Source organism: Notolepis coatsorum, assembly GCF_963971535.1.
Source record: "Notolepis coatsorum genome assembly, chromosome: 3".
Lineage (NCBI taxonomy): Eukaryota > Metazoa > Chordata > Actinopteri > Aulopiformes > Paralepididae > Notolepis > Notolepis coatsorum.
In genome coordinates, this window is record NC_140167.1 from 891263 (window position 1) to 908762 (window position 17500).

The 17500-nt window shown below is 46.5% G+C and overlaps 1 protein-coding gene across 1 annotated transcript in view; it reads left to right on the forward strand.

Annotated features, from left to right (window-relative positions):
* syne1b (spectrin repeat containing, nuclear envelope 1b) overlaps positions 1-17500 on the forward strand; it is a gene marked incomplete at its 5' end in the record, with an annotated part of 448744 nt that overhangs the window by 211162 nt on the left and 220082 nt on the right. Inside the window, 5 exon segments of the mRNA XM_084310306.1 lie at positions 1898-2224; positions 5607-5759; positions 7946-8113; positions 10156-10332; positions 15323-15469. Coding sequence (XP_084166432.1) covers positions 1898-2224; positions 5607-5759; positions 7946-8113; positions 10156-10332; positions 15323-15469 — 972 coding nt within the window.

Sequence of the window (17500 nt, forward strand, 5' to 3'; positions counted from 1 at the left end):
TCCTGCTGGGCAGCGTGTTGAAGAAGTGTCCTTGATGAGCAGGTTGGCACCTCGCATGGTCGCCTCCGCCATCTGTGTGTGAATATGAGGAGCACTTTGGATAAAAGCTCTATATAAATGCAGCCATTTACTAGGGCTGTACCGAATAGTTCGAATAGTTCGAAGTTTCGTTCATAATGTTGACATTCGAATTCTAAATCAATATTTGAATAAAAATATTTTGATAATTTATTTTTATATACGTGTCTATTCATTCCGTTTAATGGTGTGTTTCTTCACAGTTGCAGATAAAGATTAGGCTACACTAATATTATAGTATTATACTATTATAGTATATGACTCATTATAAAAAAAATTATAAAACATTTATCATAAATGATGTAGCCTGTCTGCATCCGCTCGGCGCTCCATCGAGATGTCACCATCACTTTTGTACCAACCGTGCCCTTATTGGATTATTTATGTTGATGAAACTGATGAGTTATATTCATTAACACATTGTGTGCTAGCCGGATATAATGATTTATCGCTTGGATGCCAGCACGTTAATCAATGGGAGGATGAGCACATTTGCGAGCGATTAAACTATATCTTAAATTATGGCTATGGGTCTAATACACCCGTCGCTTATCAATGACTTGCTTGCAGTCAACATGTACAAAACGGATTGTTTTTTCATCAGTACATTTCCATTTTATACCGTTTTGAATACGAGTGTAGTTTTGGAGATTTCTAGAAAGAAAAAAAGGTTCCGTGATAATAGCCATTTACTGGAATACACAAAACACGTTGTCATTTTCCGGCTGATTTATGAATCGTTTTCAAATAAACGCTAGATTATCGAGAGTATTTGTGTTCTTATGCACGATACAAAAGCGGGCTGAAAAATCATTTATTCGTGACACACACACACACACACACACACACACACACACGTTGTGAACGCTGTGAAAAACAACTCTGATTAAGCCAAAACTGGTAACATAGAGTCCTTACCTCAGATCAGATGTTCTGCAAAAAGATGAATCCAATTCCTGATCGCCATTCCAAATATTGATCGCGTTTATTTATCCAACATTATAGTCCGAAACGTATAATCGAAAGCTGCTCCGAGCCTCCCCAGTGAATCTGGTAACAGACACTGCTTGCCAGAGATGGGGAAACCCTGGACTGGAGTTTTTCTCTGATGCACATGGCCACTCAATCCAATCCAATGATGTGCATTACCATCCGGGAGACGATAGGGGGCGGTATTTGCCCTTTTCGAGCTCAGAGCCATTCCCAATGATAACGTCAGGCTGGACGGATGAAAAATGAATGGATATCGCTAATAAAAGAAATAACGATTAAATAACGAGAAATCTCGTTATTGGCAACCAACGCATGGCGAGAAATAACGAGAAATCTCGTTGTTGGCAACCAATGTGTTAAAGAAAGTTTATTTAATAAAAAAATATATACTAATTTTATCAGATTAATCACTTTATTCAAATTGAGGATTTAGTTTGAGGATATTTAATAATAAAAAAATAAATAAAAAATTATTTTTTTGGATTACGTCATAAAATATGACGACAGACATTCAAAGCTTCGTTCGAATACTTCAATAGAAGCTTCGAATGTTAAAAAATGACATTTGGTACAGCCCTCCCATTTACACATGTCTTCCTGTCTGTGCGCCCCCCCCCCCAGGCCCTGCAGGCCGAGATGGAGCAGGGCCACACCCTAACCCTAACCCCCCTGTCTGTGCCCCCCCAGGCCCTGCAGGCCGAGATGGAGCAGGGCCACACCTTAACCTTAACCCCCCTGTCTGTGTGCCCCCCCAGGCCCTGCAGGCCGAGATGGAGCAGGGCCACACCTTAACCTTAACCCTAACCCTGTCTGTGCGCCCCCCCAGGCCCTGCAGGCCGAGATGGAGCAGGGCCACACCTTCCTGAGGACCATGCGGGAGAAGACGGAGCGCGCCCTGGTCTTCCTGGAGGAGGCGGAGGCGCAGGAGCTGCAGGAGCAGGTGGACGCCCGCCTCGCCCAGCTGGAGGGTCTGTCGGGGGCCCTGCGCATGGAGCACGGCTCCCTGGAGAAGTGCATCGCCCTCTCCAAGGACTTCTTGGACAAGTACAAGGCCCAGGCTGGGTGGGTGAGCGAGACCAAGCACCTGCTGGCCTCCGTGGTGGAGCCCAAGGCCGAGCTGTACCAGAAGAAGGCCCAGCTGGCCAAGTACAAGGTAGAGCGGCTCCTGCTGTGTGTTCATGTTTATGTTTATTAGGGCTGTCTTAAATACTTCCAAGCTTTGTTCGATTGGCATGGGATTCGAATGGGACAATACAATTTAAATATATTAAATAAAATTATAAAAAGATTATATATATTTTCTTTTGCAAAATCAGCTCTGCCTCTCTTTGTTAACTACAACAAGCAATGCTGTTTGTTATTTAAGATGAGGTCGGACTCGGCACCGACAGATCTGTGTTCATTGTGCTGCTTTTATAAAGCCTCAAATGACGGCTTACAATATTTCATGGAAGCAAAGTGTTTCGTTTGTCTAAGATTTAAAAAGGTTTAAACTTTACAGCACTGACAAAGTGGAACAAAGTGCTGTACAAGTCCCACAACATAAACATTTTTAAATAATTTTTTATATTTGTATCTCGAAGGTTCGAATTAAAATCGAATCTCGGCCCCCGAAGCTTCGAATTCCAAAACAAAATTGGAAGGTCAGCCCTAATGTTTATCAAAGGATCCCCATTAGAGACACATGAAGGAGCCTCTAGTCTTCCTGGGGTCCTGGACGAAACAAATACAATACAAATGTACAACAAAAAATAAGAATAAACAAAAAAAAGCAACAGATGATATGCACGCTGGCAACACCAAGGCACAAGGTGTTTAATACGGTTCGTAAGACATTATATCTATTGACTTCTGGTCTCTGAGGAGACAATAATCCAATATTGACATTGGGAACATTATGGAACATTCTGGACTCCTCTCCCGACTGCTCTGGGGCACAATGGAATATTCCGGAAAATACTATTAGGTCATGACCCCTGGGTAGGAAGATCATTCTGGAACATAACGGCAGTGTTTACGAATTCACTACAACCTTCTAGAATATAATGCTATAAAGTTCAATAAGGCTTTAAGAAAAACATCAGCCACATCTAAAGGTACAAGCATGACAAGGTTATTCTAATATTTTAAATAATTACTCCATTGATTTAGTGATTTGCATAATGTGGCTGTTTACTGCAGAGCGGAGGGACTGGGAGACCCATGTTACTGACCAGACACTATATCAGTGATGACTGTTTACTGCAGAGTGGAGGGACTGGGAGACCCATGTTACTGACCAGACACTCTGTATCAGTGATGACTGTTTACTGCAGAGTGGAGGGACTGGGAGACCCATGTTACTGACCAGACACTCTGTATCAGTGATGACTGTTTACTGCAGAGTGGAGGGACTGGGAGACCCATGTTACTGACCAGACACTCTATATCAGTGATGACTGTTTACTGCAGAGTGGAGGGACTGGGAGACCCATGTTACTGACCAGACACTCTATATCAGTGATGACTGTTTACTGCAGAGTGGAGGGACTGGGAGACCCATGTTACTGACCAGACACTATATATCAGTGATGACTGTTTACTGCAGAGTGGAGGGACTGAGAGACCCATGTTACTGACCAGACACTCTATATCAGTGATGGCTGTTTACTGCAGAGCAGGAGGGACTGGGAGACCCATGTTACTGACCAGACACTCTATATCAGTGATGACTGTTTACTGCAGAGTGGAGGGACTGGGAGACCCATGTTACTGACCAGACACTCTATATCAGTGATGGCTGTTTACTGCAGAGTGGAGGGACTGGGAGACCCATGTTACTGACCAGACACTCTATATCAGTGATGACTGTTTACTGCAGAGTGGAGGGACTGGGAGACCCATGTTACTGACCAGACACTCTATATCAGTGATGGCTGTTTACTGCAGAGTGGAGGGACTGAGAGACCCATGTTACTGACCAGACACTATATATCAGTGACGGCTGTCAGAATGTAGAGCTATTATTTTAACATGTAGACCATTCATTCTAACATGTAGACACTTATTATAACATGTAGACACTTATTTTAACATGTAGACCACTTATTATAACATGTAGACACTTATTCTAACATGTAGACCACTTATTTTAACATGTAGACACTTATTATAACATGTAGACCACTTATTATAACATGTAGACACTTATTATAACATGTAGACCACTTATTTTAACATGTAGACCACTTATTTGAACATGTAGACCACTTATTTGAACATGTAGACCACTTATTCTAACATGTAGACCACTTATTTTAACATGTAGACCACTTATTTGAACATGTAGACCACTTATTTGAACATGTAGACCACTTATTTGAACATGTAGACCACTTATTTGAACATGTAGACTACTTATTTGAACATGTAGACTACTTATTTGAACATGTAGACCACTTATTATAACATGTAGACACTCATTTTAACATGTAGACCACTTATTATAACATGTAGACACTCATTTTAACATGTAGACCACTTATTATAACAACAATAATACCACATACAGCACAATGTTTTGATTGACAGCGAGGTGTTCTTCCTCTTCCTCTCGTAGACCATCCTGCTCACGGTGCAGTCTCACCCTCACCCTCACCCTTCCTCTTCCTCTTGTAGACCATCCTGCTCACGGTGCAGTCTCACCCTCACCCTCACCCTTCCTCTTCCTCTCGTAGACCATCCTGCTCACGGTGCAGTCTCACCCTCACCCTCACCCTCACCCTTCCTCTTCCTCTTGTAGACCATCCTGCTCACGGTGCAGTCTCACCCTCACCCTCACCCTTCCTCTTCCTCTTGTAGACCATCCTGCTCACGGTGCAGTCTCACCCTCACCCTCACCCTCACCCTTCCTCTTCCTCTTCCTCTTGTAGACCATCCTGCTCACGGTGCAGTCTCACCCTCACCCTCACCCTCACCCTTCCTCTTCCTCTTCCTCTTGTAGACCATCCTGCTCACGGTGCAGTCTCACCCTAACCCTTCCTCTTCCTCTTCCTCTTCCTCTTGTAGACCATCCTGCTCACGGTGCAGTCTCACCCTCACCCTCACCCTCACCCTTCCTCTTCTTCCTCTCGTAGACCATCCTGCTCACGGTGCAGTCTCACCCTCACCCTCACCCTCACCCTTCCTCTTCCTCTTCCTCTTGTAGACCATCCTGCTCACGGTGCAGTCTCACCCTCACCCTCACCCTCACCCTCACCCTTCCTCTTCCTCTTGTAGACCATCCTGCTCACGGTGCAGTCTCACCCTCACCCTCACCCTCACCCTCACCCTTCCTCTTCCTCTTGTAGACCATCCTGCTCACGGTGCAGTCTCACCCTCACCCTCACCCTTCCTCTTCCTCTTCTTCTTGTAGACCATCCTGCTCACGGTGCAGTCTCACCCTCACCCTCACCCTCACCCTCACCCTCACCCTCACCCTTCCTCTTCCTCTTGTAGACCATCCTGCTCACGGTGCAGTCTCACCCTCACCCTCACCCTTCCTCTTCCTCTCGTAGACCATCCTGCTCACGGTGCAGTCTCACGAGTCCTCGGTGAGGTCCGTGGTGGAGAAGGGAGAGGCGCTGCTCGCCACGGTCCGGGACGCCACCATCAGCGACAACATGAGCCGGCTGCAGCAGGACTACAGCGACCTCTGCCTGGACGCCAAGGTACTGCAGGCGGCAGCAGTAGCTGCAATAGGGAGGTGTAGTGGTTACGTCATTGCCGTTTTTCCGTGTTCCACCCTCTGTTCAACGCAATGTATTTGCCCATTGCCCATTTCTAAATCGTCTCGTTTAAAACAAATACAGCATTAACATTGGCATGGTGTACCTTTCTGTGCTTATTCATCCACAAGCTATAGCTCAACATGAAAATATTCACAATTAATCATAAAAAAAAAATCGCCACATTTTATTTCAACCAAAAATGCTTAAACAATAATGTTAGTGATAGAAGGGAACTCATTTTGTGCACAAATGGAAAGCTTTTCAATTTCCATGAGGCAGAATTGTTATAATAGCTGATAATACATTTTCCCAATGATAAATCCCTATGCGGGTGGACCGCGCGGGAAACTAAAGTGACGTCAGACTACACACCTCCCTATGATGCAGCTAAATGTTCTTTAAAAAACTCAGCCCGTCTACGAAGCAATTACTTTACTAGCCTTTCATAGCCAGACCTCTCTCTCTCTCTCCACACAGACACGTCTGCCAGAAGCCATTATCGTTGTGCACTAGGGGGTAAAAGGGTTCCAGGTTGTTTGTATTTGTATGTATCGTCTCTAGGGTGTTGCTGAGCACAAAATGCTAAAGTTGCATAATAGACTGAAAAATGCTCTGTTGATGATGACACTTCTACACACGGCACGGTCCACATCCTGTTGATGATGACACTTCTACACACGGCACGGTCCACATCCTGTTGATGATGACACTTCTACACACGGCACGGTCCACATCCTGTTGATGATGACACTTCTACACACGGCACGGTCCACATCCTGTTGATGATGACACTTCTACACACGGCACGGCCCACATCCTGTTGATGATGACACTTCTACACACGGCACGGCCCACATCCTGTTGATGATGACACTTCTACACACGGCACGGTCCACATCCTGTTGATGATGACACTTCTACACACGGCACGGTCCACATCCTGTTGATGATGACACTTCTACACACGGCACGGTCCACATCCTGTTGATGATGACACTTCTACACACGGCACGGTCCACATCCTGTTGATGATGACACTTCTACACACGGCACGGTCCACATCCTGTTGATGATGACACTTCTACACACGGCACGGTCCACATCCTGTTGATGATGACACTTCTACACACGGCACGGTCCACATCCTGTTGATGATGACACTTCTACACACGGCACGGTCCACATCCTGTTGATGATGACACTTCTACACACGGCACGGTCCACATCCTGTTGATGATGACACTTCTACACACGGCACGGTCCACATCCTGTGAGTCAGACTCATTAAGAGAGGGATCATGTGCTGAAGAGGGGGGTGTTGTAGTGGCTGCAGCTGAGATGAAGAGGGTTAGTTATTATTAAACAATAATTCTACATATTAGGTACAGGTTAGGTCTCTGTTGTCTCTCCGAGCCTGGTGGAGTGGGTCAAGAGGGGTGTGTTGTTGTCCAAATATCTAGCATGTCACCGTCAGTGTGTGTCAACTAGATCTCCTCTTTGGAAGGTGCAGGCCATCAACTGTCTTTATCCGGACCAAAGGAAACAATTCCGACTTTTGCTTGAATGTTATTTATTTGGATGTCATATCCAAACACTCAAGCACTCCAATGTCATTAACCAACAGCCACCGGGTGGTCAATTATTAGACAGCAGTAGCTAGTCATTAGTCGATAGTCATTAGTTAGTATTCAGTCAGTTAACAGTCAGTTCGATTATGTACCTATAATGTAAAAACGGGATACAAAACGGCATTCATTAGCCACATGTGCTATGCATACACAAACGGTAGTTATGAACATAATCAGCGCATACAAGAGATAACAATGCAACGTACCGTTAGCCAGTCAGATCGCCCACGGGGCATTTCTCATTACAGGCCTATGGCTATGAGTGCCGCTTAAATAGAGCGTCACGCCGACGCTGAGGCCGCTCACCTGTCCACAGTCTCAGACACATGTTCCAGTGAATGCCCACTAGGTGGCATCAGACAATAAATAATACTTGCAAAATGTCTCTCTAGGAATAATAATAATTCCCTGTGGTCTCCCAGAGCCAGCTGCAGAGCCTGGTGGAGTGGGTGAAGGAGCACGAGAAGTACAACTTCTAACCCTAACCCTCACCCTCAGAGCCAGCTGCAGAGCCTGGTGGAGTGGGTGAAGGAGCACGAGAAGTACAACAGCGAGCTCCAGGAGGTGGAGAAGTGGCTCCTGCAGATGTCCAGCCGGCTGGTCACCTCGGACTCCATGCAGACCGGCAGCATGGAGGTGGCCACCCAGCACCTGGCAAGACACAAGGTGAGGGGCTTACACCACCCAGCTTACACCACCCAGGTTACACCACCCAGCACCTGGCCCGACACAAGGTGAGGGGCTTACACCACCCAGGTTACACCACCCAGGTTACACCACCCAGGTTACACCACCCAGCACCTGGCCCGACACAAGGTGAGGGGCTTACACCACCCAGGTTACACCACCCAGCTTACACCACCCAGGTTACACCACCCAGCAGGTTACACCACCCAGGTTACACCACCCAGCAGGTTACACCACCCAGCAGGTTACACCACCCAGCAGTAAAGTTATATTGTATAGTATATGATTATTAAAGTCTATTTGTTGTGTTGCACTGTATTGCACACTACTACGGTCGAGGAGCCGAGGAAAACAAGCATCTCACGTTTTCGGAATGTATGTACATTTAAAAAGCTGTGACAATAAAGGAATCTGAAAATCTCTGAACCCTGTGACGAGATTAGATTAGATCTGGATAGATTAGGTTAGATTCGACTAGGTTAGACTAGACTAGGTTAGATTAGGTTAGACTAGACTCGATTACATTACATTAGACTGGACTAGATTAGATTAGGCTAGATTACATTAGATTAGATTAGATTAGACTAGACTAGATTAGGTTAGATTATATTAGGTTAGGATAGGTTAGATTAGATTATGTTAGGTTAGATTTAGCTTAAAATCTATTGTCATCATCATTCAGCACAAGTACAGTACAACGGAAATACATTTGGCATCCAACCAGAGTGCAAATGTAACAGTAAAGTGCAATAGTAAATATACAATGTACAGGTGATTTAACTGGAGTATATATAAATGAGTACTACTGAGTAATAATGCTAATCAGATGTATGTACAGTGTTATAGTATTATTGTATACAGTGATACAGGTATAAATACACTGGTAGTAAGTCATACTGGCCAGCAGTGTAACTAGTAAGAGTAGGTAAGAGATATGTACAGATATAGATATAGTATTAATATGTACAGTGATACAGGTATAAAGACACTATGGTAGTAAGTCATACTGGCCAGCAGTGTAACTAGTAAGAGTAGGTAAGAGATATGTACAGATATAGATATAGTATTAATATGTACAGTGATACAGGTATAAAGACACTATGGTAGTAAGTCATGCTGGCCAGCAGTGTAACTAGTAAGAGTAGGTAAGAGATATGTACAGATATAGATATAGTATCTACAGATATGTAAAAAGGATTATATGCAGGTATATTCAGACGGATGTGGATAAATATATATGGTAAATATATATATACAGTACATATATAGCATTATTGTACATGCTATCATACAGAGTAAGATGGGTAGACTATAGTACCGACTATTAACATAAATCAAATGAGTGACATAGCCTAACTGTATTATTGTTAAGAGAAAAAGCAATGTGACATGTTTTGAGGGCCGGGGTATTAATTTATTCAAGTTCAGTTCAGTGAAGGAGACTTGGCTTTAAGTGTTTATTCTTTAACTCAAGTGGTCTTAACTCATGCTAGTGAAGTGAGTCTAAATATCACATTGCGTCTTGTCTGAATGCACGTAGTGTGATTGTGATTAGTAGCATTTTTCCACTCAATCTTTTCATGGAGAATTTTATAAAACGAATAGACCTGTTCGCTGTCCACGTCAGACTCAGTGTGCGCGCGCATCAAGGGGGCAAAAGGAACGCAATCCTGGTCCGAACAACGGGGCGGACTACGCTATATTTGCTAGCGATCTAAACAATCAATCCATGCCAAAGCTACAGTAGATATGTAAAAGGTGAAAGACTCACACTCACAGCCATGCTGATTTGGCAAAATTACATCCAGCCATTGTTGTTTAAAACAACTTTTAGTCAGGGGAGCGCCATGGTTTCTCCACAGAGCCCCGTCGTACTTTTTTAGCGCACCAGCTCACGCAGGTAGAAGGCAACTTAGTCACGTGACTCAGTCGGTGTTGAACACGGTATGTTTTGTATACAGCAAACAGGTCTATAACAGTGTTCTTAGCCATCCCTCTCTAACTGCCGCGTCGTCTCCCAGGCGATAATGGAGGAGATCGCCGGCTTCGAGGAGCGTCTGACGAGCCTGAAGCAGAAGGGCGAGGACCTGGTGGCCAGCTGCACGGACCAGGTCCAGGCCAAGATCAGCCAGCAGGTCCAGGCCCACCAGCAGGGGGCGAGAGACAGCTACTCGGCCATCTGCAGCACCACCCAGCGGGTGAGTAACAGTGTTCAGGGTGACATCAGCACATCTGCAGCGCCACCCAGCGGGTGAGTAACAGTGTTCAGGGTGACATCAGCACATCTGCAGCGCCACCCAGCGGGTGAGCAACACTGTTCAGGGTGACATCAGCACATCTGCAGCGCCACCCAGCGGGTGAGTAGCATGTTCAGGGTGACATCAGCACATCTGCAGCGCCACCCAGCGGGTGAGTAGCATGTTCAGGGTGACATCAGCACATCTGCAGCGCCACCCAGCGGGTGAGTAGCACTGTTCAGGGTGACATCAGCACATCTGCAGCACCAAGTCAAGTAATTTCAAGTCGAGTCATTTATTTATGAAGCACGTTTAAAAACTCAAGAGCCAACCAAAGTGCTGCACAGTCGAAGCATAAAATTCATAATACAAAATTACAAAAGGCACAGCAAGTCAAGTCAATTTTATTTATATAGCACATTTCCAGGCAGCGGCAGCTGGCACCAAAGTGCTTCACAGGCAAGTTGATAAAAACAAAATAATGTGATGCAAGATATAAGATTAAAAACATAGTAAAGCAATGAAAGTAATAAAAACAGGTAGGACACAGTAAAACAAAGAGGATAGAAGGGCCAGGGGTCTAGTGGTGATTAAGTGGGGGGGAAGGCCAAGGAGAACAGGTAGGTTTTTAAAAGTGATTTAAAAGCCTGCACGGTCTGGGCGGTCCGTACGCTGAGGGGGAGGCTGTTCCACAGTCTAGGCGCTGCGGTGGAGAAAGCTCTGTCTCCCCTAGTCTTGAGCCTAGTTCTAGCTGATCTGAGGGATCGGTGGGGGGTGTGGCGGTGCAAGAGCTCAGACAGATAGGGAGGAGCCGTGCCATTTAGTGATTTAAAAACATTTAGGGCTAATTTTAAATCGATCCTAAAGCGGACAGGCAGCCAGTGGAGTGAGGCCAAAACTGGGCTGATGTGCTCATGTTTTTTTGTTTTGGTGAGGAGGCGCGCGGCTGCGTTCTGCACCAGTTGTAGGCGGCGAAAAACAAGGATTTGTCGATGCCCGTGTAGAGGGCATTGCAGTAGTCGAGGCGAGTGGTGACAAAGGCATGTATCACCGTCTCTAGGTTACTTTGGGAGAGGTATGCCTTTGTCTTCGCCAGGAGTCTGAGGTGGTAAAAACTGTTTTTGACTACGGCGCTGACCTGTTTGTCAAATTTTTAATTGCTGTCGAAGATGATCCCGAGGTTCCTGACAGAGGTGGAGAGGTTTGGACCCAGGGGACCAAGTGCGTCAATGAGGGGGGTCGGGGGGGCACTATTAAAAACAATGACCTCGGGGGAGAGAGATCTAAGGGCAGAGACTTTGCTGATGAAAAAGTGTTGGAAGCCTTCACATAGAGCTAATGAAGGTACGACAGAGGGAGTGGCACAGGGGTTGGTGAGGGAGTTTAGGACTTTGAACAAGGCCTGGGGTTTATTGGAATTTGTTGTGACTAGGTTAGAAATGTAAGTTGTTTTAGAAATTTTGACAGCCGTCTGGTAGATGGACAGAGCGCTGTGTAGGATTTGGAGGGAGACATGCAACCTGTCCTTCCTCCACTTCCTCTCGGCACGTCTACATGCACATCTAAGAGTACAGCAGGACAAGACAGTACAGTTGGAGAACAGGACAACAGTAGGCCAACACAGGGATAGAGAAGCACTCAGTACAGTACAGCACACCGGGGACAGAAGATAGAGTAGCACTCAGTACAGTATAGCACACAGGGGACAGAATATAGAGTAGCACACAGTACAGTATAGCACACAGGGGACAGAAGATAGAGTAGCACACAGTACAGTATAGCACACAGGGGACAGAAGATAGAGTAGCACTCAGTACAGTATAGCATACAGGGGACAGAAGATAGAGTAGCACACAGTACAGTATAGCACACAGGGGACAGAAGATAGAGTAGCACACAGTACAGTATAGCACACAGGGGACAGAAGATAGAGTAGCACTCAGTACAGTACAGCACACAGGGGACAGAAGATAGAGTAGCACTCAGTACAGTAGAGCACACAGGGGACAGAAGATAGAGTAGCACTCAGTACAGTAGAGCACACAGGGGACAGAAGATAGAGTAGCACTCAGTACAGTATAGCACACAGGGGACAGAAGATAGAGTAGCACACAGTACAGTAGAGCACACAGGGGACAGAAGATAGAGTAGCACTCAGTACAGTAGAGCACACAGGGGACAGAAGATAGAGTAGCACTCAGTACAGTAGAGCACACAGGGGACAGAAGATAGAGTAGCACTCAGTACAGTATAGCACACAGGGGACAGAAGATAGAGTAGCACTCAGTACAGTAGAGCACACAGGGGACAGAAGATAGAGTAGCACACAGTACAGTATAGCACACAGGGGACAGAAGATAGAGGAGCACTCAGTACAGTATAGCACACAGGGGACAGAAGATAGAGTAGCACTCAGTACAGTAGAGCACACAGGGGACAGAAGATAGAGTAGCACTCAGTACAGTAGAGCACACAGGGGACAGAAGATAGAGGAGCACACAGTACAGTAGAGCACACAGGGGACAGAAGATAGAGGAGCACTCAGTACAGTACAGTATAGCACACAGGGGACAGAAGATAGAGGAGCACACAGTACAGTATAGCACACAGGGGACAGAAGATAGAGGAGCACACAGTACAGTATAGCACACAGGGGACAGAAGATAGAGAAGCACTCAGTACAGTAGAGCACACAGGGGACAGAAGATAGAGGAGCACACAGTACAGTAGAGCACACAGGGGACAGAAGATAGAGGAGCACTCAGTACAGTATAGCACACAGGGGACAGAAGATAGAGTAGCACTCAGTACAGTAGAGCACACAGGGGACAGAAGATAGAGTAGCACTCAGTACAGTATAGCACACAGGGGACAGAAGATAGAGTAGCACACAGTACAGTATAGCACACAGGGGACAGAAGATAGAGGAGCACACAGTACAGTAGAGCACACAGGGGACAGAATATAGAGGAGCACACAGTACAGTAGAGCACACAGGGGACAGAAGATAGAGGAGCACTCAGTACAGTAGAGCACACAGGGGACAGAAGATAGAGTAGCACTCAGTACAGTAGAACACACAGGGGACAGAAGATAGAGTAGCACACAGTACAGTATAGCACACAGGGGACAGACGATAGAGTAGCACTCAGTACAGTATAGCACACAGGGGACAGAAGATAGAGTAGCACTCAGTACAGTACAGCACACAGGGGACAGAAGATAGAGGAGCACTCAGTACAGTAGAGCACACAGGGGACAGAAGATAGAGTAGCACTCAGTACAGTAGAGCACACAGGGGACAGAAGATAGAGTAGCACACAGTACAGTATAGCACACAGGGGACAGAAGATAGAGTAGCACTCAGTACAGTAGAGCACACAGGGGACAGAAGATAGAGTAGCACACAGTACAGTAGAGCACACAGGGGACAGAAGATAGAGTAGCACTCAGTACAGTAGAGCACACAGGGGACAGAAGATAGAGGAGCACTCAGTACAGTATAGCACACAGGGGACAGAATATAGAGTAGCACTCAGTACAGTACAGCACACAGGGGACAGAAGATAGAGGAGCACTCAGTACAGTATAGCACACAGGGGACAGAAGATAGAGTAGCACTCAGTACAGTAGAGCACACAGGGGACAGAAGATAGAGGAGCACTCAGTACAGTAGAGCACACAGGGGACAGAAGATAGAGGAGCACACAGTACAGTATAGCACACAGGGGACAGAAGATAGAGGAGCACTCAGTACAGTACAGCACACAGGGGACAGAAGATAGAGTAGCACTCAGTACAGTATAGCACACAGGGGACAGAAGATAGAGGAGCACACAGTACAGTATAGCACACAGGGGACAGAAGATAGAGTAGCACTCAGTACAGTAGAGCACACAGGGGACAGAAGATAGAGTAGCACTCAGTACAGTAGAGCACACAGGGGACAGAAGATAGAGTAGCACACAGTACAGTATAGCACACAGGGGACAGAAGATAGAGTAGCACTCAGTACAGTAGAGCACACAGGGGACAGAAGATAGAGTAGCACTCAATACAGTAGAGCACACAGGGGACAGAAGATAGAGTAGCACTCAGTACAGTAGAGCACACAGGGGACAGAAGATAGAGTAGCACTCAGTACAGTATAGCACACAGGGGACAGAAGATAGAGTAGCACTCAGTACAGTAGAGCACACAGGGGACAGAAGATAGAGTAGCACACAGTACAGTAGAGCACACAGGGGACAGAAGATAGAGTAGCACACAGTACAGTAGAGCACACAGGGGACAGAAGATAGAGTAGCACACAGTACAGTATAGCACACAGGGGACAGAAGATAGAGTAGCACTCAGTACAGTAGAGCACACAGGGGACAGAAGATAGAGTAGCACTCAGTACAGTAGAGCACACAGGGGACAGAAGAACACAAGCACAGATACAGGGGGGAGGGGCATGGGAGTGTGTGAGTTAGGGTGTGAGTTAGGGTGTGAGTTAGGGTGTGAGTTAGCGTGTGAGTTAGTTAGGGTGTGAGTTAGTTAGGGTGTGGGGAGAATCAGGGTCTATTGAAGGCTAGGGAGTAAAAGTGAGTTTTTAGTCGGGACTTAAATGTCTCCAGCGAGGGGGCAGTTCTGATCTCCAGGGGGGCTGGTTCCACAGCTTGGGGGCCACGGCCTTAAAAGAGCGATCGCCTCTCTTTTTGAGTCTGGTGTGAGTTATACAACACTGTTCAGGTGTATGTCTTACGCTCCCCCCCCCCCCCCAGGTGTATGTCTCTCTCTGTCTCTCACCAGGTGTATGTCTCACGCTCCTTCTCTCCCCCCCAGGTGTATGTATCTCTCTGTCTCACGCTCCTCCTCTCCCCCCCCCCCCCCCCCCCCCCAGGTGTATGTCTCTCTCTCTCTCTCTCACCAGGTGTATGTCTCACGCTCCTCTCCCCCCCCCCCCCAGGTGTACCAGAGTCTGGACAGGGAGCTCCAGAGACACGTCAGTCACCAGGACACCCTGCAGCAGAGTCAGGCCTGGCTGTCCACCGTGCAGGGAGAGCTGCAGCTCCACCACCTGGTGCCCTCCGGCCTGCAGGAGGCGCTAAAGCAGGTGAGCTGCCTGTCTGTCTGTCTGTCTGTCTGTCTGTCTGTCTGTCTGTCTGTCTGTCTGTCTGTCTGTCTGTCTGTCTGTCTGTCTGTCCGTCCGTCCGTCTGTCCTCTCCATTACAAACGCTGAAGTCTTTGTGTCCTATTGTCCTTTGTATCATGACTTGCATTTTAAATTATACAAGTGTCGAAACGTAGACCTAATCATTTTATTGTTCATTCAATATGAACATTTACATTTTCTATGCTGTGTTTTTAACAAGTGTTTTCATAGCAACAACACTAGTCTTTTTCAACAAATCAACAAAAAAAAATCAGTAATAACAACAATAGCAACAGCAGCAGTAACAACAACAAGTTCAAGTTTCAAGTTTTCAAGTTTCTTTAATAGTTGTCATACAGAGGTACAGAATACTTTTGTACAAAATGCTTCTTACTGTTGCGCTCCAGAGACTGTGCATGACAAGATAAGTATGAAATAAAAACATAGTAAAGATTAGAAGTAAAAAAAGAGGTCACAGTGTTCAGTTTAGACATATGTACAATGTTCGTAGACGTAGTTACCATACAATATACAATACTGTGCAGTGTACTAATATACAATACTATATAGTGCAAGGCATAAATGGACGAGGTGCAGTTTAGGTACAATTCACAGTAGGTGTACGAGTTGTAGTGCAAATCCTTTATCAATAAATATAAAGTGTAAGTGTGTTTGTGTGATCTAAAGTGTGGAGAGTGGGTGCTGCAGTGTGTTGTTTGTTTGAGTGAGTGTGTGCGTGTGGGTGTGTGTGCTGTGTGCATTTGATGGTTGTTGCATAGTGATTATTGTTCGTTTAGCGATTATTGTTCGTTTAGCAGCCTGATGGCCTGGGGATAGAAGCTCCTTCTGAGTCTTTCTGTGCTCGCCTTAAGACTTCGGTATCGCTTGCCTGACGGCAGCAGTTCAAAGAGGCAGTTGTTCGGGTGGCTCGAGTCCTTAATAATTCTCTTAGCCTTCCCCTTGCACCGCTTGTTGTAAATGTTCTGGAGGGTGGGAAGCCCCCCTTCAATTGTGCGTTCGGCTGAACGTGTCACTCTTTGTAGTCTGCTACGGTCTTGTGCAGTGCTATTCCCAAACCAGGAGGTGATGTTGCCGGTCAGGATGCTCTCTATTGTACATGAGTAGAAGTTCCTAAGGATCTTCTGACTGACTTGGAACTTCCTTAGGCGCCTGAGGAAGTAGAGGCGTTGTCGTGCCTTCTTCACAACACTCTCTATATAACATATAAGCACGACACTGTCAATGTGTGTGGTCCATGTCAAGTCCTCGGATATGTGGGCTCCGAGGTACTTGAAACTGTTCACTCTCTCAACCGGTGCCCCGTCGATGCTGAGGGGGCTGTAGTCCTTGACCCCCGACCTCCTGAAGTCCACAATCATCTCTTTTGTTTTGCTGACGTTCAGGGAGAGGCAGTTCTCCTGGCACCACTGTGACAGGTTCTCTACCTCTTCCAGGTAGGCCCTTTCGTCGTTGGCAGAGATCAGGCCCACCACTACTGTGTCATCAGCAAATTTGATGATGGTGTTGTTGTTCCGCTGTGCTACGCAGTCATGTGTGTACAGGGAGTAGAGGAGGGGGCTCAGAACACAGCCCTGGGGGGCCCCTATGTTGAGCGTGATGGATGAGGAGGTGCAGTTGCCGGCTCTTACCACCTGGGGTCTGCCCGTCAGGAAGTCCAAGACCCACTGGCACAGGTCATAGTTCAAGCCCAGGTCCCTGAGCTTGGCTATGAGTTTGGAGGGGACTATGGTATTGAATGCTGAGCTGTAGTCGATGAACAGCATTCTCACATAGTTCCCCTGCCTCTTGTCCAGATGTGATGCTGCTGTGTGCAGCACATGGGCTATGGCGTCCTCCGTGGACCTGTTGGGGCGATATGCAAATTGCAGAGGGTCCAGGTTGATGGGGAGGGAGGAACAGATGTAGCCCTTCACTAGCTTCTCAAAGCACTTCATGGCTATGGAGGTGAGGGCTACAGGGCGGTAGTCGTTG